This window comes from Prionailurus viverrinus, chromosome D4 (genome assembly GCF_022837055.1).
Source record: "Prionailurus viverrinus isolate Anna chromosome D4, UM_Priviv_1.0, whole genome shotgun sequence".
Classification (NCBI taxonomy): Eukaryota; Metazoa; Chordata; class Mammalia; order Carnivora; family Felidae; genus Prionailurus; species Prionailurus viverrinus.
The window spans coordinates 31660958-31687635 of NC_062573.1; the positions used below are offsets into that span (position 1 = coordinate 31660958).

The 26678-nt window shown below is 45.1% G+C and overlaps 2 protein-coding genes across 14 annotated transcripts in view; both read left to right on the top strand.

Annotated features, from left to right (window-relative positions):
* FAM219A (family with sequence similarity 219 member A) overlaps positions 1-6856 on the top strand; it is a 55386-nt gene extending 48530 nt beyond the window's left edge. For 4 of the 6 annotated variants that reach the window (XM_047829892.1, XM_047829896.1, XM_047829890.1 and 1 more), the window contains exons 3-6: positions 2289-2391; positions 2616-2696; positions 3305-3359; positions 3926-6856. In XM_047829892.1, the coding sequence (XP_047685848.1) occupies positions 2289-2391; positions 2616-2696; positions 3305-3359; positions 3926-4084 (398 nt within the window). In that variant the 3' untranslated portion in view covers positions 4085-6856. The remainder of the gene's footprint in view (positions 1-2288; positions 2392-2615; positions 2697-3304; positions 3360-3925) is intronic. The other 2 variants (XM_047829894.1, XM_047829891.1) reach the window with 1 other exon arrangement.
* A 647-nt stretch (positions 6857-7503) lies between these two features.
* On the top strand, positions 7504-26162 carry CD4H9orf24 (chromosome D4 C9orf24 homolog). 8 transcript variants are annotated; one of them, XM_047831170.1, is made up of 8 exons: positions 7504-7637; positions 7735-7810; positions 20106-20250; positions 22340-22455; positions 23670-23745; positions 23957-24191; positions 25488-25574; positions 26000-26162. In XM_047831170.1, the coding sequence occupies exons 1-8, from the start codon at positions 7618-7620 to the stop codon at positions 26103-26105; spliced, it is 861 nt and encodes a 286-aa protein (XP_047687126.1). In that variant the 5' UTR covers positions 7504-7617; the 3' UTR covers positions 26106-26162. The 8 variants fall into 8 exon arrangements, with proteins under 8 accessions (XP_047687126.1, XP_047687124.1, XP_047687127.1 ...); XM_047831172.1 differs by lacking the exon at positions 7504-7637 and adding an exon at positions 9535-9691 and having other exon boundaries at positions 7766-7810; XM_047831168.1 differs by having other exon boundaries at positions 7504-7810.
* Positions 26163-26678: the final 516 nt, after the last annotated feature.

A 26678-nucleotide genomic window follows, 5' to 3' on the forward strand; every position in this document is an offset into this window, starting at 1 on the left:
ATGAAGAGGTATTACAACACAGTGCATCCAGGAAGGAGTTTATAGTTAAATACAACATATCAGTATCCTTCAAAACTTCTCTGCCATCCCTGTCATCCTTTTGGCCATTTTCTCCTCAGACTCCAGCTGCCCGCCAAATACTGGACCTTTCCTTGGTCCTGGGAGCCTTTCCCCATTCATTGTAAAACTTCTCCCTCTGTAGCTGCCAGAACTCCTTTTCACAGAATACTATTCTTTTATTCAGCTTTGGGGTTTTTGTTGTTGTTGTTGTTGTTGTTCTTGTGGTGTGTGTGTGTGTGTGTGTGTGTGTGTGTGTGTGTGTGTGTTTGGTGTATTTTTGTTTTTGCTTTTGTTTTGTTTTTGTTTTTTACCTTGCTTCTCTCATTCCAGACTATATCCAGGGATCTCCTCATGCTGTTTTTCTAAACAAGAGAACAGTTCTCTCAGTGGAATTTGTTCATCTTCCCAAGACACCAGACTCAAACTGCAACCAGTTTTATTTGTTCATTACTGTTTAACAAGTATTTTAACTTCTCCTTTTACTCTCCCTCACCACATTCTCCTTCCCAGAGACAATCATTCTAAGCCTTTTTAGTTTTTCTTGTTTTATTTTCTATTTTAACACAAGTGGTATCATACTGTACACATTTTTCTAAAACGTTTTTTGTTTCTGTTTTCCACTTAATGCCTTGGAGCCCCTGCCAATGTCAGTACATAGAGATTAAGTTCACACTTTTTTTTAAGTTTATTTTTTTATTTTGAGAGAGAAAGCACGCACACATGCACACTCATGAGCAGCAGAGGGGCAGAGAGAGGGAAAGAGAATCCCAAGCAGGCTCCACACCCAGCACAGAGCCTGATGCAGGGTTCTATCCCACCACCATGAGATCACGACCTGAGCCAATATCAAGAGTCACATGCTTAACTGACTGACCTACCCAGGTGCCCCTAACTTCACACTTTTAAATGGTTGCACAGTAGTCCATAGTTTGGTTTTTCCAGTTTATTGTTTGCATTTTTTCACCATTTCAAACATGCTTTTAAAATAACACTTTTTTTCCCCTCCCCATTATATTACCACCAAAGCTCCTCATGAAAATTCACGACCTCGTCCCAGTTGGACTCAAGATAATCACCACTGGGAACTTTAAGGCAAATTGCACCCCCTAGAGTCATGGAATGGTAATGGCAGCTGCTGCCTGCTGGAAAGAAGCTGGGAAAAAACTGGAATCAGATGAGCAGTGGCAGAGAGAGGGTCAGAGACTGAGATATGAGAGACTAAGAGACATGGAGATCAGGGGAAATTTCAGAGTCACAGTAGCTGGAAAATCCCATTCCATCCTTCCTCTCTGGAGCTAGTAGTTATTTTATGAGAGCTTTCCCCTAGTATCCCTCTCCACTCATCATCCCTTTTTCCACATCTGGGCTTAAGATGAATAGGAAAGGGTAGACAGGCCTCCTTCAGGACCCAGGCAGCTACTGGCTACTGGTAACAGTGCCACATACTAGGCAGAGGGTCACCTGGTGACCAGATCCATGGATCTGGTAGACTCTAGAGCCTTGGAGAACTCAGAGGCTGGCACCACAGTCAGAAGTATAGCCAGAGGAGCTCCCCAGCCTCCTGCCCCTCACCCAGCTAGCCGCATTCTGCCCCTCTCACTCAACAATTTCAGTTGCTCATTTGGCTTCTGCATTAATGCCAAACTCCTGTCTGGCATTCAAGGCCTTCATGCTCTGGGTTGTAACCAGAGCCCCCAACCCCTTAGCACAGGACCTAAGACATAATGGTGATGGATGGTTTTTGAATAAATGCCTGAGTAAATGTATCCTAATTTTCTAACCTGACCTCCCTCCAACTTCACTCCTCCATCCCATCTGGAGCCATACTTATTCTCTTCACTTCTAAATGCATTTTTGTATATGCAATCCCTCCTTAAAATGCCGTCCTCTCTCCTCTGCAAGAAGCCTTGACTTCTCCATCCTTCTCCTTCATCACTCCCTCTCCAGCCTTTCTTTGGCATCAAGCACACACTAACTGCCCCACATTGGAGTACAGCTCCTGGAAGACAGGAGTCAACCTCTTCCTGTTGCCCCTCACTATCTGCCTCAGGTTGTGCAGGGCCAAGTACTGTCTCCACCAAGCAGCAGGGCCTGGAGTTGGGATCCCTGCCTCAGTTCCTAGAGAAGGAAGGGGTTTCACAATGGAGCCCCAGCCCAGCCAGCCCTGAGCAGTGAGGTAGGGTGGCCCTGGGAGCAGGACACAGCTTCCTTCCCCTGTTCTCCTGCAGAGAAGCAGCGGGAGCTGGCCCGGAAGGGCTCTCTGAAGAATGGCAGCATGGGTAGTCCCGTCAACCAGCAACCCAAGAAGAACAATGTCATGGCCCGGACAAGGTAGAGGCCCCCCAATCCCACCTGGACCCTGCCAGTCAACATTTATTTCTGCTCTTCCTACGCTTCTCCTTCTTCCCTCCCTCCTCAGTCCCAGTTCCTCTCTGAGAGGAGAGTCTCAACAGGATCCAAGGGACAGGGGGGAGTGGTGGGTCAGGGCCTAACCCTGTTCCTCACCAGGCTACATGCTCCAGTTGCCAATCCAATCCCCTAAATTTTCTACCCAGGCTTGTCGTCCCCAATAAAGGCTACTCCTCGCTTGACCAGAGCCCAGATGAAAAGCCACTGGTCGCCCTTGACACGGACAGGTGTGTACAGGGATGTTGGGGCAGCCAGGCAAGCCACAGAAACTTGTGTGAACATACAAGTGGGCTGTACAGGCCATACCTGCTATATTGTCAGAACAATTGGGTTGTTCCTCAGATAGCCAGGAGCTCTCCAAGGATGAATCCTCCAGGGAATGGAATTTTTTATCTGGAGGTGGGAAGAGCAGAGAGAGGAAAAGGGGATTGGTACAGTCTGATGCTATCCTGGGACAAGTGATCCAATAGCTTCCCCCTTGAATAGGCCCTGATTCGATGTTCCCTGCTGCTGGGAACACACCTGGCTACACTTGAACTTTGGGAAAACCCAACAAGCCATGGGGGGTTTGAGACTAGAAAAAAGGTGAGAGGATGGGGGCAAAGGGTGTACAGCTCTATTTAGGAGGAGGTTAAGGGTAGCAATTTTAGAAGGGTGGGGCTAGGGAAGCTGAGCATTTGTGCAGCAAGCACAATTTTTATTTAGATCTGTTATTTGAAAGCATAGGGGAGGGGTATTAGGTATTGACTAAGGGGTTAGGAGGTAGGATGCAGGGAGTTTTAATATTTAATATCAGGGAATCACTACCTCTCTGTCTTCTTTCTTCCACCACCAGCGATGATGACTTTGACATGTCCAGATATTCCTCTTCTGGCTACTCCTCTGCTGAGGTGAGGCCCCACTCCTTAGGGCCTTCCACACACCTGAGCAGGACCACCTCCATCCAGAAAAGGGGGTGCGACCAACACCAAATCACACCCTGAGGGGAGCAGTGGACAAAGCTAGGTGGAGCCTCATGGGAGTGGGGCATAATGGGGCAGGGCCTGGGGTGGGACAGTTAAACAGCCTGGAGGCTGTTAAAACACTGGCCTCAAGTGTGGAGAGCCCAGTTTTAGGGGCAGGGCTTGAGCCTGGGGTTAGAACAGGGTCATTAAACAGAATGGAGTGTGAAATACAGGCTATGCTTTATGGGGGTCAGCCAAATAGAGACAGAAGTTGCCCCAAGAATGGGATGCCCTTTGTAGAGAGGTGGGGCGTCCAGGATGTACCTGTAAGAAGTGAGACCAGAACTTAGGCTGGGGCCTAAGGAGTGGCAAAGCCAGGCATTTCGGTGATCTGGGATGGGACTGAGTTAGGTGCAGTTGGCCTGGGGATGCAGTTGGCCTGGGGATGCAGCCGGCTGTGGGTGGTACCTCAGGATTGCCCTGAGCCTGACCTCCCTCCCCTTTGTCTACAGCAGATCAACCAAGATTTGAACATCCAGCTGCTGAAGGACGGCTACCGGTTAGATGAGATACCTGATGACGAGGACCTGGACCTCATCCCCCCCAAGTCCGTGAACCCCACCTGCATGTGCTGCCAGGCCACGTCCTCCACCGCCTGCCATATTCAGTAGCGGGCGGGGCATTTGCGGCCGCCTGGGGCAGGGCCCCCGAGGGTCAGGCTGGACAGGGTAGGGGCCAACCCCTCCCCAGCTCTTCTGCCTGCCCCCGGCCCTGTGTCCCCTACAGCCGCCAACCTCGTAACAGTCATTGCTTCCTCCTATGGTAGGACGTGTACCTCTGTGTGTTCATGGAGCCGGAGAAACCAAAACCGGGTCTTTCTCCATCCCGGGGGCTGAGGAGCGGTGGGGGCTGTTTGTTCAGTTACTTGGGGGACCTTGCCCAGCACCCTGCCCCGCCTCCCCAAAGCTGCAGTGGGGTAGGGGAAAGAAAGGACTAGACATCAGGGAGGACAACACTAATGGGTGGGGGAGGGATCACGAAGCCAGGGGCTTGGCCCCACCCCAGTGAAGCCATGAGTCCCCCAGCCCAGCCTGACAAGGAAAGGGGCTGGGAGGGAGAAAGGTCCAGGGCTGTGGGAGCAGGGCCCAGCACCTCAGAGCCCCTTCCACATGCCCCCTGCCGGCCCATATAACTTTTTGTGTTTCCCCCTCATCTCCAGATGGGAAGCCTGGCAAAGCTGCCCAGTGGAATACTGTCCCCCATCCATAGAATCACTGCCTTCTTCCTCCTTTTTGCCCCATTCACCCCATTCCGTACTCTCTGGGTCATGGAGGAGGGTAAGGTGGGCCTTAGAGATAGGCCAGAGTTTGGGGTGATATGATCTGTCCTCACCCACCCCCCAACCACTGCATCTATTTCTCTGCCGACTCCTCCCATCCCCTATGCTTCTGTTCATTGGTCTCCATCCCAGCCTGGAAGCCAGAGGTAAGGCTGGGCCCCGAATGCCCCATTCCCATCTCTCTCTAGCCCAAGATCCCAAAATGCTGCTTCCTAGTAAGAATCTTCAAGGAAGCAAGTTTAGGAGAATATAGTGGTTGCATTGCATGTTTACAGTAGGGAGAACCTGGCAGAATGGGTGTGTGTCTGAGGCTGGCAGGGCATGTATCTGTGTCTATGTGTTGGGAGAGGTCTGTTTCTGTCACAGATGTGAGTGTCCGTGGTGGGGAAGTGACTGTGTGGTCTGTTAACAGTGTAAGAGGCTGCTCGGCAGTGGACTGAGAGCCCTGGACCTGGAGTCAGAGGCTGGGGTTGTGGCCCTGGCTCTGGCACCCTTTCTGTGATCTTCAGCAAGTCACTTGTGTTCTCTGGGCTTCAGTTTCCTCAACTGTAAAATGAGCAGTGTCTGAAATTATTTTTAAGATCTTTTCAAACCTAAAGGAATTTCTTCATAGGAATTTCCATGGAGGTGTGTAGGAAGGTCTCTATGTGTCTTTGAATGCACCTCATGGGCATCCTGAGTTGTATGTCTGTGTGAAAAGGAGAGGGGAAGTTCCTAAGGGACCTGTGTATGTTTGGGATCTTTTTGGGAATACATGTGTGTGTGTCTGTGAACATGTATGTGTGGGAGGGTATATGTTGTGTGTGTAACTCTGTGAAGTGTCTGTGAGTCAGAATGTGTGTACTGCTGCTTCTGCTGCTGGTGCTGGTCGGGGGGAGAGGGCAGAAAAGCTGAGGATGAAAATCAAGAGCTAGGAGGTTACCAGGCCCACCCACTACTCCCCACCCCTGCCAACTGGGCATTGTAGACCTGCCCCTGTGTGAAGAAAAATGAAAGCACAGATAGCCTAAGACTGCTCAGGTTTCATGCCCACAAGCCCCATATCCAAGGACCAGGGTATACACTCCCCATCTCTCCATGCTGACAACCCACACATATTGGTGTATCCACTCTCATATGTACCACTCACGTGCTGCAAGCATGCAAGAGGACACATGTACAGCCCACTCCCTGGATGTCATTCCTGGGAGATGGGAGCTGAAGGAGGGTGAAGGTAGTGAGAAGAAAGAATGAGGCTGCTGGCTTAGGAAGGGTAGCACCTCTCTGTGCACCACACCTATGGACTGCCAACTCCAAAGTTTTGAGGTGCAGCTCTCTACCTTCAGTTCCTCCAACCCATCCCTACCTCCTCTAGCAGCGACCCTGGTTAAGTGGTGAGAAAATGCCAAAGGGAGGCAAGAACAAAGAAGGCACTTACAGGTCCTACAGGGTTCGTACTGGCCCCCATCTGAGCCTATCTCTCCCATCCTGGTCAGCATCCCCATCCTGTCATCTGGGCCCCAGAGCCAAGCTTCCTACCACTACTACCATCACCCTGGGCTCCCTGATTCACCCTTCTAGAACATGGGTACCTCCTCTTTTCTGGACAGGGCCCCCATGAGGGCTCATATACATTACTGCCTTTGCTGCTGACTTGCTCTATGACTGGCCCACTGCTCAACCTCTCTGGCCCTGAGAAATCAGGGAAAAGCTCCCTACCCACAGGACATACTAGTTCCCTGGCAGGCAAGGGCTTCCAACTGAGGCAGTGTACAAGTGGTGGAGAGAAGTAGGAAGCTGGCAACCAGCACCTTCTGGGTCTAGGAGAGTGTGTGGTTCCCTCCTTCCCTATCTGGGATGTTGGAGGGGAGGAATCGAGGCCTTAGCTTGCCCCCCTGTCATCCTTCCCCCTTGTAGATACTGCCTTAACACTCCCTCCACCCTCAGCTCTGGCTGCCAACCAGCCAGGTTTCTCCGTGCTCACTAATTTATTTCTAGGAAGGTGTGTGGAAGACATGAGCCGTGTATAATATTTTTTTTAACATTTGCATTGCAGTATTGACCATCATCCTTGGTTGTGTATTGTGTAACACAAATAATGGTATTAAAAGCATCAAATAAGCCAGCCTCAGCTCCCTACCTGGGTTGTGGGCAAGGGGAAGGTGGTCTGGGAAGGAGAGAGAACTGATTCTCTGAATACACATTTCAGTCTGCCTCCACTCATGGGTTCGAGGCCAGGCCTGCCACTGACCTTCTACATGACCCTGGACAAGTCGCTTGATGCCTCGTAACCTCCATTTCTCTTCATCAAAGTGAGAAGTTTGGCCTAGAAGATCTCCAGAGACCTTCTGAACTCTTGGGCTTGGAAGTTGGGCTTTTTTAAAGAGGCTTGAGGTGGGGCGCCTGGGTGGCTCAGTTGGTTAAGCGTCTGACTTCAGCTCAGGTCATGATCTCGCCATCCGTGAGTTTGAGCCCCGCATCAGGCTCTGTGCTGATGGTTCAGTGCCTGGAGCCTGTTTCAGATTCTGTGTCTCCCTTTCTCTCTGACCCTCCCCCCCATTTATGCTCTGTCTCTCTCTCTGTCTCAAAAATAAATAAATGTTAAAAAAATTTTTTTAAATAAATTAATAAATAAAGAGGCTTGAGGCAGTAAGAGGCTGGGGGTGGGAAGGGAATTGGATCTCCTCATCTCTCCAGGGATGGGGCTGAGCCAGGTGATATCATAATGGGCAGTGCCCATCCTAGAGGGGAAAGCAGGGTGGGGTAGGAGCAGGAAGGTTGTAGGGGAGAGAAGCTGAGAGATCCTCCATAGGAGGGGTCACAGCAGCTAGCGGCACCTGCCGGGGTTGGAGGTGTGGGCTATCTGGGAGGCTGTGGAGGTCACTGATGTCTTACAGGAGTCCTTGGTAGGTAAAGCCCACCACGACATCCCCTAGACCTCACTATGTTCCTCTTCTCCCGTAAGACCAAGACCCCCATCAGCACCTACAGTGACTCCTACAGGGCTCCAACCTCTATCAAGGAGGTCTATAAAGACCCACCTCTGTGGGCCTGGGAAGCCAACAAGTTTGTGACCCCGGTAAGTGGGGGCTGGGTGGGCTGGCAGGCCAGAGTGTATGGTCATGTGTGTCTGAATGACTGGTAGTGTGTGGTTGTAATTATGTGTTTGTAATTATTTGTAGCTGTGTGTGTGTGTGTGTGTGTGCGTACACACGCGTGTGTGTGTTTTATTCATTTGCCTAGTCATGGAATTTATAATAATATATAAAATAGTACAAAATTCTGCCCTCATGGTGCCCTGTTACCCCAACAGAGGAGGAGGGGAAATACAGATAATTATCAAGAAATAAACAAGTTTTATAAATTATCCAAAATGCTATGTAGGAAATAAACAGATTAATGGAAATAGAAAGTAACCAGGCAGAACTACTTAAATAGAGAGGTCATGGAAGAGCTCTTTCTCGTGGTGACATTGAACTGAGACTGGAAAGATAAGAGAGAAGAACTAGCTCTGTGAAGAGCTCAAAGAATAGGGTTCCAGGCAAAGTGATCAGAAAATGCAAAGGCCCTAAGGCTGCCTGTGGGATATGCCAGGAAATGTGCTATAGGCATGTTTTCATGAATATGTATCACAATCTTCTTGTGTCTGTATGTCTGTGCTTGAAGGTAAGTGGTCAAGTGGGTCTGTGCTGCTTTCACAAAATGGAGACAAGATCTGTGAGTCTACTTGTGACTCTGCTTAAGAGAATTTATCTGTGTGTACCATCCAACAAATGGTGAGTATCTACATGTGCCAGGCACAATGCGGATACAACAATGAAAGCCCAGGCTGTGCCTTTGAAGAGCTCTCAGCAAACAAGGAAACAAAGTAGGGTTGCCCAGTGGATGTACTGGTACAAGAGCTGGAAAGGGGAAAGCATTCCTGGGCAGGTCTACTAAAAGATACTGAAGGAGGAGGCTTCCAGCAGAAAAGAGTTATGGGAAAGGGCAACCTAGAGACAGGGATCCACCAGGAATTAAGAACCGGAGCAGAGAGAGAGGCTAGCCTATGGTGAGAGGAGCCACAGTGGTAGGAGATTTGGAGGCAGAGTTGGGGCTCAGGGCTAGGCTCACAGTGAGGCGGTGAAGGATGAGGGAGGAGGGTATAGGTGAGAGATAAGGAGAGACTGTGACAGTGAAAAAGGAATTTTTTTAATAGGAGAGAATTTTTAAAATAATGTTTATAAAATAAATACATGCTCAATGCAGAAAATTGGGATAACTCAGACAAGCACAAAGAAGAAAGGCCTATAATCTCACTATCCAAATTAACCATTGTTAATTTATTATTATATGCCCTTTCAGGAAGCAAGTATCTTTTATGGAAATGGTGTCACATTGTATACTAACATTTTGAATCTTGCCCTTTTCACACAACCACATATCCAGGTACATTTTCTTGTGTAAAAATATTCTATAATGTCATTTTAATAACTCTATGGTATTTTATTTTATGAATGTACCAAAATATATTTAAGGAATCTTATTGGAAATTTATATTATTTATAAAATTTTGCTAGTATAACCATTTGTGTACATCTGTAGACTTCAACTATTTTCTTAGGATAAATTCTCAAACATGAAATTGTTGGGGGAAATGATATACACACTTCAAAAACTTTTGATACACACTTCAAATTGCTATAATAAGGGTTATATGATTTACATGCCCATCAGAAAAATATGAGAGTGCCTGCCTGCTTTTTGACATTCAATAGGAGGGAATTTTAAAAAGTAGAACAATAGCTTTTGGTCACCATCTAGATATAAAGAAGAGAGGACAGATAAGGAATACTCCTGGGTTTGGGGCTCTGGCAACTGGAGGAGAGTTCTATCAACTGAGATTTGGAATTGCAGATTAAAAAGAGATTTGGAGTTCATTTTGGGACAAAAATATTCAAGGACTTCCAAGAGATATCTGGTGAGTAGTTGGATATACTTATGTGAAGCAAAGGGAAGAGGTTTGGCCTACAGATACAGATTTTGAAATCAACATACCGTGGTAGCTAAAGTCATAGGAGTGAATGAGATTGCCAAGGAAGAGTAAGAAGGAGGTCAAGGGTGGACTTCAGAGAATATTGATTGTTTAAGAGGAAAGTAAAGGAAGAAGAGCCATAAAAGGAGACTGGGTGATAGGAGGAAAACCAAAGAGAAACCAACAAAGACAGCATTATTAGACAAAGGTCAGAGTCAAATGTCGACACAGATGTGGATCTCTTGGATATAGTAACCCTTAGTAATCTGGCCAGACAGCTTCAGTGAGTGGAGACGTGTGAAATCCAGACAGCAGTGAGATTAAAAATGAAGGAAAGGCTTCTCCTTCTGGTAGTATGGTGACCTAGAAACTCTAAAGGGCCCTCCTGCTTCAAAACGACTAGGTCTTGCATAACAGTTTTTATTTTGTTTTGGACTCTCATGGAGATGAGTGGTAAGTATACTTAGAAGGAGGCCCTGAGGATGAATGCCAATATCAGCCCTATAAGCAGGAGTTTATAAGCTAGCTGAAAGGTGAAGAAACTAAATTTAAACTCCAAACTGAACCAGAAAATTTAGTGATTTCTGGGTCCCTTCCCCCACAACACACATACACACACACATGCACACATGATGAATGTATATCTTCTGTAGTGGAAAATATCCTGAATGTAGGCTTCCAAATATCTTTCAGAGTAAAGTCAATCAAATCTGAGTGCACAATAAGAGATAAAAGGAAACAAACCACCATATGACAGCAGAAACAACAGATAACAGACTAAAACCACCAAGGACTTCAGATATTGCCTTAACAGTTAAAGAATACAAAATAATTATTATGAAATATTAAAAATAAAATGTGATGGGGCGCTTGAGTGGCTCAGGCAGTTAAGTGCCCTACTTCAGCTCAGGTCATGATCTCACAGCTCGTGAGTTCGAGCCCTGCATCAGGCTCTGTGCTGACAGCTCAGAGCCTGGAGCCTGTTTCGAATTCTGTGTCTCCTTCTCTCTCTGCCCTTCCCCACTCACATTCTGTCTCTCTCTCCTTCAAAAATAAATAAACATTAAAAAAATCATTAAAAAAATGAAATCATCAAAATGAGCAAGCAACAAGTGATTATATTTTTTAAAGACCAGACAAATGTAAAAAAGAACCAAATGGAAATTTTAGAAATAAAAAATATACGTGTTAAAACCAAAAACTCAAATAAAAATAAAAAACCAAAAACTCAGTGGATGGGTCAAAGGGCAGATTAGACACAGTTGAAGAGCATCAATGAAATGACAGAAACAGACATTCCATGCTCATGGATTAGAACAAATATTGTTAAAATGTCTTCACTATCCAAAGCAATCCAAAGCAGGATTTAATGCAATCCCTATCAAAATACCAACAGCATTTTTCATAGAACTAGAATAAACAATTCTAAAATTTGTATGAAACCACAAAAGACCCCAAATAGCCAAAGCAATTTTAAAAAAGAAAACCAAGCTGGAGGCATCACAATTCCAGACTTCAAATTATATTAAAAACTGTAGTAATCAGGGGCACCTGGGTGGCTCAGTCCATTGGTTGACTGACTCTTGATTTCGACTCAGGTCATGATCTCATGGTTCGTGGGTTCAAGCCCCACGTTGGGCTCTGTGCTGACAGTGTGGAGCCTGCTTGGGATTCTCTCTCTCCCTAGCTCTCTGCCCCTCCCCCTGCTTGTGCTGGCTCTATCTCTCTCAAAGTAAATAAACATTTTTTAAAAAGCTGTAGTAATCCAAACAGTATGGTGCTGGCACAAAAATAGACACAAAACAATAGAACAGAATAGAAAACCCAGAGATAAACTCACAACTATATGGTCAATTAATCTTTGATAAAGCAGGAAAGAATATCCAATGGAAAATGGAAGTCTCTTCAACAACTGGTGTTGGGAAAATGGGACATCAACATGGAACAGAAAGAAACTGTACCACTTTCTATACACAAAAAGTTCAAATGGATTAAAACATAAATGTGTGACCTGAAACCATAAAAATCCTAGAAGAGTACACAGGTAGTAACCTCTAACATTGCCTGTAGCAATTTTTTTCTAGATATGTCTCCTGAGGTGAGGGAAACAAAAGCAAAAGTAAACTATTAGGTCTACATCAAAATAAAAAGCTTCTGCATGACAAGGAAACAATCAACAAAACTAAAAGGAAACCTTACAGGAGATGCCTCAGTGACTCAGTTAAGCTTCAGACTCTTGGTTTTGGCTCAAGTCATGATCTCATAGTTTGTGGGATCAAGCCCTGAGTAAAGTTCTGCACTGGCAGTGTGGAGCCAGCTTGGGATTCTCTCTCTCCCCCTCTCTCTGCCCCTCCTCAGCTCTCTCTCTCAAAGTAGATGAATAAACTTTTCAAAAAAATTTTTTTAATTTTTAATTTAAAAAAATTTAAAGGCAATCTACAGAATGGGAGAAGGTATTTGCAAATGACATATCCAATAAAGGGTTAATATCTAAAATATATAAAGAACTTTTAAAACTCACCCACAAAAGAAATAATCCAATTTTTAAATGGGCAGAAGACAAGAACAAATATTTCTCTAAGGAAGACATACAGATGACTAACAGACACATGAAAAGGTGTTCATTATCACTTACCATCAGGGAAAAGCAAATCAAAACTACAATGAGCTATTACTTCACGCCTATCAGAATGGCTAAAATCAACAACACAAGACACAACAGGGGTTGGTGAAGATGTGGAAAAATGAGAACCCTCTGACACCATTGATGGGAATGCAAACTGGTACAGCCACTGTAGAGGTTCCTTAAAAAATTAAAAATAGAACTACCCAATGATCCAGCAATCACACTACTAGGTATTTACCCAAAGAATACAAAAACGCTAATTCAAAGGGATACGTGCAGCTCTATGTTTATAGCACATTATTTACAATAGCCAAGATATGGAAGCAGCCCAAGTGTCCATCGACTGATGAATGAAGATATGGTGTATATATATATATATATATATACACACAATGGAATATTATTCAGCCAATAAAAAAGAGTGAAACCTTGCCATTTGTAATGATATGGATAGAGCTAGAGGGTATAATGCTAAGTGAAATAAAAACAAATACCATGGTTTCACTCATGTGGAATCTAAGAAACAAAACAAATGAGCAAAGAGGGAAAAAGAGAGAGAGAGAGAAACCAAGAAACAGACTCTTAACTATAGAGAACAAACTGATAGTTATCAGAGGTGAGGTGGGTTGAGGGATGGGTTAAATAGATGATAGGGATTAAGGAGTGTACTTGTTGGAATGAGCACTGGGTGATATATAGAATTGTTGAATCACTATAAAGTACACATGAAAATAATACAACACTGCATGTTAACTAACTGGAATTCAAAAAGAAATGTTTTTAAATGTCAGTGAAATGAAAGAGCAAAATAAATTTCCCAGAATGCAGCACAGAGACCCAGTGTTAAAAAAATATAAAAGAAACATTAAGCAATATGAAAAGACAGAAGAAGATCCCATACACATCTACTCAGAGTCTCAGAAGGAAGGAGCAGAAAGGAGAATAGGCATTATCTGAAGAGAAAAAGGCTCCAAAATTTCCAGAACTAATGAAAGAAATGAATCCACAGATATAGAATTAAATAAAAGGATATTCACACTCTGGTACCTCACAGTGGAACTTCGTAACACCAGCTTAAGAGATGACCTTAAAAACAGGCAGAGAAAAATTATTTTCAAACTCTCTTCCTTTCAAGAATAAAAGTAAGATAAAGATATTTACAGGCAAACAAAAACTAAAGTGTTTACTACCATCAGACCTGTAATAAAAGAACTTCTAAAGGACGTACTTTGGGGAGAAGGAAAGTAATCACATAAGGAAGGTCCGAGATGCAAAAAAGAATGGTGAGCTAAGAAATTAGTAAACATAAGATAAATTTAAGCAACCAATGTCAATGAAAATAATTGTGATTTTTAATTTGTTAAATTTAAGAAAAGAGCCAAAATTTGGAAAACAACATGAGATAAGTTGTATATTGGAAAACAATACCATGTAAGATGCAAAGGTAAGAAAGGAATACAAAAACCTTATTATTTACAGATGATACAGTTGTATTATTAGAATAAGAATTTAGAAAGTTGGGTGAATATAAGATAAAAAGTCAATGACATTTCTTTTTTTGACATTTCTTTACATCAACAGCAAATATTTAGAAAGCATTATTTTATTTTATTTTATTTTTTAAAAATTTTCATGTATTTATTCATTTTAAGTAATCTCTTAAGTGGTTTGCTTTTCCTAAGATCCAGAGTGGTTTGCTTTTCCTACAGAGGCAGCCAGGAGCCCCAGGAAGCATAATTTAAAATATATATCTATATAGGGGTGCCTGAGTGGATCAGTAGGTTAAGCATCTGACTCTTGATTTTGGCTCAGATCATGATCTCACCGTTCATGAGATCAAGCCCCCATCAAGCTCTGTGCTGACAGTGTGGAGCCTGCTTGGGCTTCTCTCTCTCCCTGTCTCTCTGCCCCTCCCTCACTCATGCTTTCTCTCTCTCTCTCTCTCAAAAATAAATATTTCTAAATAAAAATTAAAAGATATATACACAGATACATACATATATGTATATCATTCTAGCAAGAAGAAACAAAAGTAGAAATAAATCTGTGTATAAAACTATATGGATAATATAAAACTTTTAATACTTAAGAATATAAATAAATGGAGAAGTATAACATGTTTTTGGATTGGAAGAATGACCAACATAAAAATTCAAAGCAATTCTCAACAGTATTTTTTGAAGAATTTGAAAAGCTGTTTCTAAAATTTATAGAGGGGTGCCTGTCTGGCTCAGTCAGTAGAGAATACAACTCTTGATCTTGAGGTCATGAGTTCAAATCCCACCTTGGGTATAGAGATGACTTTTTTAAAAATTGAAATTTATAGAGAAAAGCAGAGGCCCCAGAAATAACTAAAACACACCAAAGAAGGAGGAGATTTGCCCAATCAGAAAGTAGTATTATTACTAAGCTATAGAAATTTATAAAGCATAGTATTACTGTAGGGACAGCCAAATTGATTGATAGAGAATGAAACAGATCAGATACGGAGCCATATATAAATATATGTGGGAACGATATACAACAGAGATGATTGAAAGTAAAGCTATGGGAAAAGATATATCACACTTGGGGTAGCATTACAAATCAGTGGATGGGGGAGAGATAGACTATTCAATGAGACAATCAGTTGTCCATATGGATAAAAAGAAAACTGATTCCTAACTCACACCCAACTTCAATAGCAATTCCTGACAGATTAAAGGCTTAAATATAGAAAGTAAAACTATAGCTTTTAGAAGAAAATATAGGACATTATCTCCATTATCTTAGAGTATGATTGTATTTCTTAAGTTACAAAAGTACTACATAAAGGAAGAGATTAATAAATTCATATATGTTAAAATTAAGAACTTCTGTTCATTAAAAGACACTATAAAGAAAATGAAGCTACAAGCCACAGAAAGAAAATATTTGCAACATGTAATTGACAAAGGATTAATACATGGAATATACAACTATAATTGTCTGGGCTAAAATTTACATATGTATTTTGACTCTCTCCTGAAACTCTCTAAAACTCCTGTAAATGGAGTTTAACACATAAATTCACAAGAGTAGTAAGAGACAGAAGGGACAATGGTAGCAAAATTTCAGAGGCTTGAAAGTACAATAAATAAGTAGTACCTGACAGCAGATCTGAGAAAGCGGAATCCAAGCCAGCAGAAGGGAACACAAGACATAATTCAAATTAAAACTGCAGAATTTTCAAAAAAGCTCAGGAATTGGTAATACTAGGCTTCTCTGTAACTGAAGATGGGAAAGAACCAAGGCTAAAATAAGGATGTTTTGAAAGCCATTTAAGAAGCAGTTAAACCCGGGGCATCTGGGTGGCTCAGTTGGCTTAGCATCTCTTGATTTCAGCTCAGGCTATGATCCCAGGGTCATAGGATTGAGCCCCACTTCAGGTTCTGTGCTGGGCATGGAGCCTGCTTGGGATTCTCTCTCTCCCTCTGCCCCTCTACCTCTCTCTCTCTCTCTCTCAAAAAAAAAAAAAAAACCCAGCTAAACCCACTAATCCCCTCTTCTATTCCATGCCATGGGGTGACTGCCTGCCCCACCTCTGCAAAAGTTAGAAGGCTTATCTTTTGGTGAGGATCTCAGGCCCAGTTGAAAGCAGGGTACCATATTGAAAACAGGTGAACCTCTACATACTGAATCCTAAAACCCCCAGCACCTCTCTTCTCCACTAGGTTCTCAGAACACTGGCAGCCTAGGTCACCACCTGCAGGCCAGAGATTGAGTCTCTTCTGAAAGATCTGATCAGCCCAAGAGGAAAGACCTACAGATACTGACAGAATTTGACAAAAGTAGTTTAGCCAAGCCATCCTACAATGATTCTCATGGTTGATAAAGCCCACCCACAGCTCAAAGCCTCCAGTAAGCTTTTTTAGTCTCCCACTCATAAACATGAGTATACAATCAAAAATACACACATCTTCCCTGATGAACATGGATGCAAAAATCCTCAACAAGGTATTAGCCAACCGGATCCAACAATACATAAAAAAAAATTATTCACCACGACCAAGCGGGATTTATAACTGGGATGCAGGGTTGGTTCAATATCCGCAAAACAATTAACGTGATTCATCACATCAATAAAAGAAAGGACAAGAACCATATGATCCTCTCAATAGATGCAGAGAAAGCATTTGACAAAATACAGCATCCTTTCTTGATAAAAACCCTCAAGAAAGTAGGGATAAAAGGAGCATACCTTGAGATCATAAAAGCCATATATGAACGACCCAACGCTAATATCATCCTCAATGGGGAAAAACTGAGGAACAAGACAGGGATGTCCACTCTTGCCACTGTTATTCAACATAGTATTGGAAGTCTTAGCCTCAGCAATCAGACAACACAAAGAAATAAAAGGCATCCAAATCGGCCAGGAGGAGGTCAAACTTTCACTCTTCACAGATGACATGTTACTCTATATGGAAAACTCAAAAGATTCCACCAAAAACTGCTAGAACTGATCCATGAACTCAGCAAAGTGGCAGGATATAAAATCAATGCACAGAAATCGGTTGCATTCCTGTACACCAACAATGAAGTGACAGAAAGAGAAATCAAGGAATCGATCCCATTTACAGTTGCACAAAAAACCATAAAATACCTAGGAATAAATCTAACCAAAGAGGTGAAAAATCTATATACTGAAAACTATAGAAAGATTATGAAAGAAATTGAAGAAGGCACAAAAAAAATGGAAAAAGATTCCATGCTCCTGGATAGGAAGAACAAATATTGTTAAAATGTTGATACTACCCAAAGCAATCTACATATTCAATGCAATCCCTATCAAAGTAACACCAGGATTCTTCACAGAGCTAGAACAAATAATCCTAAAATTGATATGGAATCAGGAAAGACCCCAAATAGCCAAAGCAATCTTGAAAAAGAACACCAAAGCAGGAGGCATCACAATCCCAGACTTCAAGCTATACTACAAATCTGTAATCATCAAGACAGTATGGTACTAGCACAAGAACAGACACTCAGATCAATGGAACAGAATAGAGAACCCAGAGATGGACCCACAAACATATGGCCAACTAATCTTTGACAAAGCAGGAAAGAATATCCAATGGAATAATGACAGTCTCTTCAGCAAGTGGTGCTGGGAAAACTAGACAGCAACATGCAGAAGAATGAACCTGAACCACTTTCCTACACCATACACAAAAACTCAAAATGGATGAAAGACCTCAATTTAAGACAGGAAGCCATCAAAATCCTCGAGGAGAAAGCAGGCAAAAACCTCTTTGATCTTGACCACAGCAACTTATTACTCAACACGTCTCTGGAGGCAAGGGAAACAAAAGCAAAATTGAACTACTGGGACCTCATCAAAATAAAAAGTTTCTGCACAGCGAAGGAAACAATCAGCAAAACTAAAAGGCAACTGACAAGAATGGGAGAAGATATTTGCAAATGACATATCAGATAAAGGGTTAGTATCCAAAATCTATAAAGAACTTATCAAACTCAACACCCAAAAAACAAATAATCCAGTGAAGAAATGGGAAAAAGACATGAATAGACACTTCTCCAAATTAGACATCCAGATGGCCAACCGACACACGAAAAAATGCTCCACATCACTCATCATCAGGGAAATACAAATCAAAACCACACCGAGATACCACCTTACAGCTGTCAGAATGGCTAACATTAACAACTCAGGCAACAACAGATGTTGGTGAGGATGTGGAGAAAGAGGATCTCTTTTGCATTGTTGGTGGGAATGCAAGCTGGTGCAGCCACTCTGGAAAACAGTATGGAGGTTCCTCAAAAAAACTAAAAATAGAACTACCCTACGACCCAACAATTGCACTACTAGGCATTTATCCACAGGATACAGATGTGCTGTTTCGAAGGGACACATGCACTCCCATGTTTATAGCAGCACTATCAACAATAGCCAAAGTATGGAAAGAACCCAAATGCCCATCGATGGATGAATGGATAATGGAGTATTACTCAGTAATCAAAAAGAATTAAATCTTGCCACTTGCAACTACGTGGATGGAACTGGAGGGTATTATGCTAAGTGAAATTAGTCAGAGAAAGACAAAAATCTTATGCCTTCACTCATATGAGGACTTTAAGAGACAAAAGAGATGACCATAAGGGACGGGAAACAAAAATAATATAAAAACAGGGAGGGGGACAAAACAGAAGAGACTCATAAATATGGAGAACAAACTGAGGGTTGCTGGAGAGGTTGTGGGAGGGGGGATGGGCTAAATGGGTAAGGGGCACTAAGGAATCTACTCCTGAAATCATGGTTTCACTATATGCTAACTAATTTGGATATAAATTTTAAAAAATAAAATTTTAAAAAAATCAATGGGAAAAATTTAAATGGTTCTATAAAAAAATACAGACATCTGAGTAAAGCCTCTGAGGGAAAATTGATAATGTCAATGAGTTCTTTTAAATGACTCTGTGTGTGTATGTGTGTGTGTATGATTGTATAGATCTACATCTGTATGTGTGCATGTATGTATGTATGTGTGTATAAAGGTCAGGGGAATGCCAAGTCATGGGGCTCTTTTACTCATATGGAGTACGACTGTGCAGGGGTCTGCCCACAAAACAAAACCTCAGCTGGGCACAGAGATCCAAGAAACCCCTCAGCTGCAAGGTTTTCAGGGAAATAGGGACACCAGGTCTAATCTTGGCCAAGAGAAGACTTTGCCCTTCATATCATAAGGGAGAAATGTGGGTACACATTTCCAGCACCTTGCTTTCCACTATTTCCACCACATCCCAGCACCTTGCTGCCCACTATTAGGAAGTCCTTTCTGGTCTCTGACTTTGCTGATTGTCCCACCTCTGTAACCCAGCTGCCTTTTCATACAGCTGCTTGCAGAGATCTATTGTATCACAACTAACTTGGTATTCTGCCCTCAGCTGAGAACAAGGGAACCCCAAAGGTAGGTCTTAATCAGGAATTCCATAGATCTAGCCAAACAAGGGTTTGGGAGAGGGTTTGGGAGGGTTGTAGGAGATAAGACTAAGATGAGGTAAACCCCAAGAAGCAGAGGGACCCAGGGCCTCAAACAAGAGGAGGAAAAAGGTCAGGGTAGGATAAGGACTAGGGCAAAGTGAATGTCAGGGTCAAGGGTAATATCAGTGTCAAGATCAGAGCCACAGTAGACTCAGGGTCAAGTTGGAGTCAGGGAATTCAATTTTAAATTAGGTGTCCTTCCAGCCCCATCCTACATATCCTTCAAGGTGCCAGATTTCCAGAGAGCACTCCCTGCCCAAAATACCTGCATAAGGTGGCTGGATCCAAGGACAGCCAGCTTTTCCTGAGGCTCCAGGTTATACCAGGGGTCTATTGGTCTGTTGGACACCCAGGCCCTGCTCCCAGATAGCACACAGTCTGGAAGAATGAGGACAGAAATACCCAGCTCTTCCCTTAAAGATCTCCCAGTCAAGAAAAAGAAATGAGAACATCAGAAAAGCACTCTGAGGACAAATGCCTGGCTCCAAGCCTGAGCCTTAGATAGAAAGAAAGGAGCAAAGTGTAATTCAAACAAAAAAAAAACTATGCAGAGGGGGCCAAGACTGGCATGAGGATCCCTCTAGCATAGGGAGGAGTGTTGACCCACCTGGGCTGACTTTCTCAATAGGGGCTGTATCTGAGTCCAGCAGGACACCAAGGCTGGAGCCTGTATGAACCTAGCTATTTCCTCCCCCTCTCCCTTTGCCCAGGGCCTGACTCAGACTATGCAGCGCCACGTGGATCCTGAAGCCCTGCAGAAGATGGTCAAATGTGCTGTGCAGGACTACAGCTATAAGAGTTCCATAGCAGGCCACCCCTACTTTCCTGAGAAATACTGGCTCTGTCAAGAGGAAGGTAGGTCCTCACCCCTTACTCAACTCTGACCCCACTCAGTGACCTCAACAATGACCCTTAACCTTAGTCCAACTTGGATCCTGATGTCCACCCTGATCCCATATCAACTTTATCCTCACCCATAATCTGGGCTTCTCCAATCACCTCCACCCCAGCTTGACTCCCAACCACCTGACCTGACCCTGTTCCTGACCCTATTCCTGACCCTAGAGGAGGAGACCCAGGCCCTGCCTTTTGGGAGTTTCATACCTGTGCCAAAAAACCAGAAGATGCCTGGGTCTTATCCCTAGAGAGATGGAGGGAGTATTAACCTCCTCCAAACAAATCCCTCCAGGTATATTCGAGTGCCATCTTTTCCCATCTTCTTAGTGACCCTCTTCTATCACTGTCCCCATCTCTGCTGCATCTCTCTGCCCTAGCACACCTCTTTCCCCCCAACCGGAAGCCTTTTCTAATCCCTTCCTTCCTAAAAATTCTCTTAGTCCTCCCCTTCTCAACTAAGATTCTTGGAAACATAGTCTACACTCGGTGTCTCTACTTCCTCACTCCTTCTTACACCTTATGACAAATTATCTTTCCCATTTGGTTAGATGTTTATGAGGTCTCCCCGTACATTCCAAAAACCAGAGTCTTGTCTCATTTACATTTGTGCCCTCCATCTAGAACACCATCAGGCCTAATAAGTATTTATTGAATTAATTGATGATAAATATTTATCCAGTTGAAATTGGGAGTCTGAATCTCCTACACTCAAACATTAAAACTGCTCTTGTGTAGTTCTAATTACCACATCCATGGGACTTTTCAATTTTTACCTTATGAGACCTACACTATGCATGTCAGTCTCTGACCACTCTTTCCTTCTTGAAATTCCTTCCTTCCTCAGCTTCTCTGATGCTTCATTTGCCTGGGTCTCTTATCCCCCCATCCTGGAAATGTGGGGTTCCTCGGGGTGCTAATCTAAGCCCTCTTCTCTCCTTACTCCTCTCCTAAGACCATTTTATCTAACAATGTCTTAAACGACAACTCTCTTTATTTCTATCCTTGACTTCTCACCAGAATTCCACTCTCCATCGGATTATAGTCAACTTTACCTGAATGTCCCCCAACACCTCAAACTTAGTATTTCCAACTCACCAATCCAGAACTCCAAATCCCAACACACTGTCCCACTCATAAACACACCTGCTCTTCCTCTAGGGCTCCTACACCTCCTTCCCTGGTGTCTCTCACATGTGTTCTTTCAGAGTGTTAGGGTAGTAGATCACAGATGGCCTTTAGGATAGACTTAGATGACTGCGTGAGTGGGGCTTTGAAGGATTTTTAGGTAGAGAAGTGTCTTGGTCTGATTTTCATTTGTGAAAATCTATGTAGAGATTGGATTTAGGATTTCAAGAGGAGACAGGGAGGTTAGTAGGCTAATTGTAATAATAGTTTTCTATGTACCAGGCATTGTTCCAAGCTTTTTACATATATTAACTCACTGAAATCTCACAACAACCCTGTGAGGTATATCGTACTATTACCCCATTTTAAAATTGAGAAGACTGAGACACAGTGAAATTAATTAATTCAGTCAAGGTCATATAGAGCTAATATTTGGCAGAGCTGAGATTTGAACCCCAAATGTCTGTGGAGTTCATTCTATTAATCACGACATGATATTGTCTCCTGCTTATGGTACTGAAGAGATACAGAGGTGAGATCATGGGGGACTGGAAGAGGGGATAGATTCAAGTGATTTTAAGGATGCAGAATAAGCAAATTTTGGAGCCTGGATGTGGAAGATGAGAGGGAGGAATTGGGAGAAGGATCCATTTTCAGGCTGGCTGATTCAGAAAGGGTGGTGCCAGGATGCAAAGTGATCAGCTCAAAGGATCCAGACCCCACTCAGGAGCTTGGCTTAGGTGAAAAATGGCCTACATCTCAGTGTCCAAATCTGGGGACAGGCTGGTCTTGACTGGCCTGAGGGATATTAGTAAGAGTCCAGCTTTGTGCTGGGGATCAGAGGAGAAACATCTAGGGAGACCTGGATCCTGGGGTAGAATAAGGAATAACAATGTCTTATGTCTCTACCCCTATGATCAAGTAGACAAATGCAACCCATACTACCTATGTGGTGACCAGTATAACACATGGAGGATGGGACCTTACAACTGTACCAGCTGGAACAAATATACCACATGCCTTCCCCAGCTACCTAAGGTATCTACTGTGACCAACCCAGATGCCTGGGGTCTGGGACACACACCTCCCTCCCCTTTTAAACCACAGTGACGGGGCGCCTGGGTGGCTCAGTGGGTTGAGCGTCCGGATTTGGCTCAGGTCATGATCTCACGGTGCATGAGTTCGAGCCCCACGTCGGGCTCTGTGCTGACAGCTCAGAGCCTGGAGCCTGCTTTGGATTCTGTGTCTCCTCCTCCCTCTATGCCCCTCTCCTGCTCATGTTCTGTCTCTCTCTCTCTCTCTCAAGAATAAATAAACTTTTAAAAAATGTAAAAAAATAAAAAATAAGAAAATAAACCACAGTGACCAATTAGTTCCTCATCCCTTTCCCACCAGCAATGTTCCAGGGCTCTTTCCCAAGTGTGAAATTAGGGTTTGTATCTTCTAGGGGACAAGGGAGCCCAGGAATGGACCTGTGTGAAAAACTCCTGGTCCCCTGGATCCCAAACTTTGGTGGGGCTCTGTGGGGACACAACTAGTGTGCACTCCCTGACTTGCTACCTTCCTGAAACTTACCACCTGGCCCCTTCCCACAAGGTCTAGCCAAGAAGTCAATGACCTGCTCCACTCTCCTCTCCTTTATGATGTGAGCATGGGAATTGGAGGGAGATCAAGGCCACCCAGTGGCAGTGTAGATAGATACAGAAGAGTCTTCTAAGGAGATAGGAAGGAGCCCAGGCCGGAGGAAAGAGGAAATTTGAGAGGATGGGAGGCCAGAGCAGAGGTTCTCAACTGTAGGCTGATGGCTGAGCTCGGGTTTACTGAACACTTGTGAATCAGAACTTCCTCAAGAATCAGAATTTTTCACAAGTTCTCCAAGTGATTCTGATGGACAGGCAATATTGTAGTATTGACACTCCCTCTCCTCAATTAGAGACACACCGAGACACAACCACACAGAAGCTAGACAAAGAGAGGTAAAATCAAAGGCAAAGGCTGAGGCAGGGTTGCCAGAGGTCCAGGTCCAGACCTGTCCACCTACAGCTCCACTTCCTTCCCTCCCCTTCCCCTCCCCGGAAGCAGAGTAAATGCATTGCCGGGTGACAGTCCTAAACAGAGCCTGGGACAGTAGGGGATCATCTGGAGGGCAGGAGAAGACATGGCCTGGAACTGGTCCGGAGGTTCAGGGAGGACCCCCAAAAGGAGGAACCTTTCCAGGTCAGAGTTTGAGGTACCATGTGTGCCACTTCCAGGAGGCTGGAATGGAGACAGCTGTTCGAGGAATGCCCTTGCAGTGCCCTCCTAAGCCGGAACGACTCAATGCCTACGGTAACAGATGGTGGTCGGTGGTGGGGTAGACCAGAAGGACGGTGGGATGGGACCTAGGGGACTGAGCAGAGGATAAAGGTTCTATAGAGGGTGTAATCCTGTCTCTACCTGTCCCTGTTTTTGTCTCCATCTCTTCCTGTCTCTGACCCTGTCTCTTCCCTTTCCTGTAACTCTGTATCTGGGTCTCCTGGGCTTGGGGCCGCGGACGTAGAGCGTGAGGTGGTGGTGAATATGTTGAACTCGCTGTCACGGAACCAGCGGCTGCCGCAGATCACTCGCCGATGCGGGTGCGTGGACCCGCTGCCGGGCCGCCTGCCCTTCCAGGGTTATGAAAGCTCTTGCTCAGGCCGCCACTACTGTCTACGCGGGATGGACTACTACGTGACCAGAGCACCCTGCACGGAACGCCGCCACTGGCCTTTGTGCGCAGAGCAGCCGACTGTAAGGTTCGCTGGGCAGCTCCAGCCTTAGACGGGCCCCGCTCCCGAACAAGCCCCGCCCCCCGGGGGGTCCAGTTTACCGCAGCTGTGCGTGCCCTATCCCTCACCATTTCTAGCTCTGCCCTACCCCTATGCCAGACCCTACCCCACTTGCAGCCGCCTCTAACCCGTACAGGGCCCTGTCCTGTTCTGCCCTCCGGCCCCAGGGCCTGAGCTGAGCCCTGAGACCAGAGAACCTGCACGAAGATTCCCCCAGTTCCTGGCCCTATCCGTCCCGAACTGGGCTCAAGGTCAACCTGGCTCCTGTACCTGTTCTAGAGGCCCCACCCGGAAGGTTGTGGGGTTGGGGGGCGGAGGGTTGTTTGTTTTTTGTTTTTGTTTGTCTTGTTTTGTTTTGTTTTGAGGAAGAAACCCTCTGCACACCAGTCGGTCGCATCCCCTTCCCACACTTCGTTCCCTATCTGGATACCAGGTCCTGGAGATGCAGGTTCTAGCCTGCGGAGTGCCATGTATGCTCAAAAAAGTGGCTTGTGTTCCTGGGTCTTGGTCACTGTCGACAACGGGCAGGGTCATTGCTCCGTGTTCTGTGAGCAAGGAAATAGTAACCGCATTACCAGAGGGGCCCTGACCTCGGAGCACCTCTGAAAGTGGACAACTTAGCGTGTTACTGTTGAGGAAACAGGCCCGAGAGCTCAGCTACAACCTTAACTGCAGCGCAGCCTTCTCCCTGCACCAGATGGCAGTCGAAGCGGGCTGAGTCTGGGAGAACTCCAAAGTCCGCTGGGGGTCTTAGAGAGCTTGGGAGAGGAAGGGGGGGTGGGTCCTGGATCCTGTTCCTAACCCCTGGTGATTCCCTCCCCGCCCCCAGCCCTTTCCCAGAGAGTCTGATTCATTGTGCAAGGCTGAATCTCATCCCTCACAAGGGCAGAGGGGCGGGGGGAGCGAGAAAGTTCCTGAGCCTTAGAAATGCCGTTAATGCTGGAATAGCTGCCCTTCAGTGGAGAGGATCCCGGGGCTCCCAGGTCTTCAACGACTGGAGCCCAGCCCTCCCCAGAGTCCACCGTGCTCCATGGCCCAGCCTGGGCGGCAGAAACGAGGCCTAACGAGGATAGGGACTTTCAGATGTCTTCCCAGAGGTGATGCTTCCTTCGGTGGGGTCTTGAAAGGCCAAGAGGCAGGAGGGGAGGATCTCCGAGCCATAGGACTGACACCTGAAGCGCTGCTAGGAACCTTGGTGTGGGGTTGGGAATAGGATTAAATCAGAAGGCCCGACGTCCTCCTGCCCAACACTTCCTCTTCCAGGGGTGTATCGCCCTGCGAGCACCGGCCCGGAATGCAATGTGCTGTTATAACTCCCCCGCCGTCATACTACCCTTGTCCGAACCTTAGGTAAGTCTGGAGGAAACACATTGCAAATGCGCTTAGCGCAGCGAGGACCGCGGAGACAGTTGTCCGCTGCGATGCACTGATTGGAAGATACCACCAGGGGGCGCTAGTACCATGGGGACGTCAAAGCTGGCAAGGGAATGGAGAACCCCATGAGAGGGCACGGAGGCTGGCATGGAAGGGTCCACAGGTTGGCAGTGGGGCTTAGACTCAAGAGATCAAAGCATTAGGTTCAGGGATTGAAGATAAGAAATTAATGTCAGGGAGTGTGTATTGGGAATCAGAAATTTAACAATAGAATCTAAGATCAGGAGGTCAGTGTTAGAGCATGGGGCAGTATTAGGGGCAAATGTTGGGACACAGTTAGCACTGAGAATTGGAATCAGACCTATGAGGGTCTAAAATAACTGACCCATTTCTCCCCACAGATGGGACACAAGTCACTTCAAGAAGACCGGTGGCCCCCAAAGAAACAACTATGTCATTCACCCTGAGTTTGTGTCTGAAACCTATCCTGATTGCCACTGCTGGTAGAGCCCAGGCTGGTGGGGACAAGGGGGCTGAGCAGTAAATAAACTCTTCACCCCAGAGGCTTCTTCCTGCATCCTTACCCAGCAGGATCTGGCAGTTAGGAGCCAGTCACTCAGGCCTCTGCCAAGCCCCCTCTGAGCTGTAGTTTCTCAGTCATCCTGCCCTGAGCCCTCCCTGCCCCCATCTCAGTGTTTCTCTTGGGTGGCCCTGAGTGCCCTCCTGATAGATAACATCAGCTGGTGATCTCCCCTCCACCCAAACTAACGGGTCTACCTAGCCATGCAGGGAGGGCGCAAGGACCTCACACCCAGGAGGTCCCTCCAGCTGACATTTCTTCAGTATCTCCCAAACCTAGATGTTCCCTCACTGCCACATCTCAGTGGACCCAGAATCTTCCATTCTGCAGTCAGAGACCTATCCCTATACCCAAAGCTTTGATCTCTTCTCCCAGAGTCTCCATCACAGTCCCCCAAAAGTCTATGTCCAGACACCCTTACTGCCCTGCCTTACCCAAGTCCAAAGGTCCAAAACATAACATTAGAGGGTTTCATGACTAAGAAATTTCAAACTACAAAG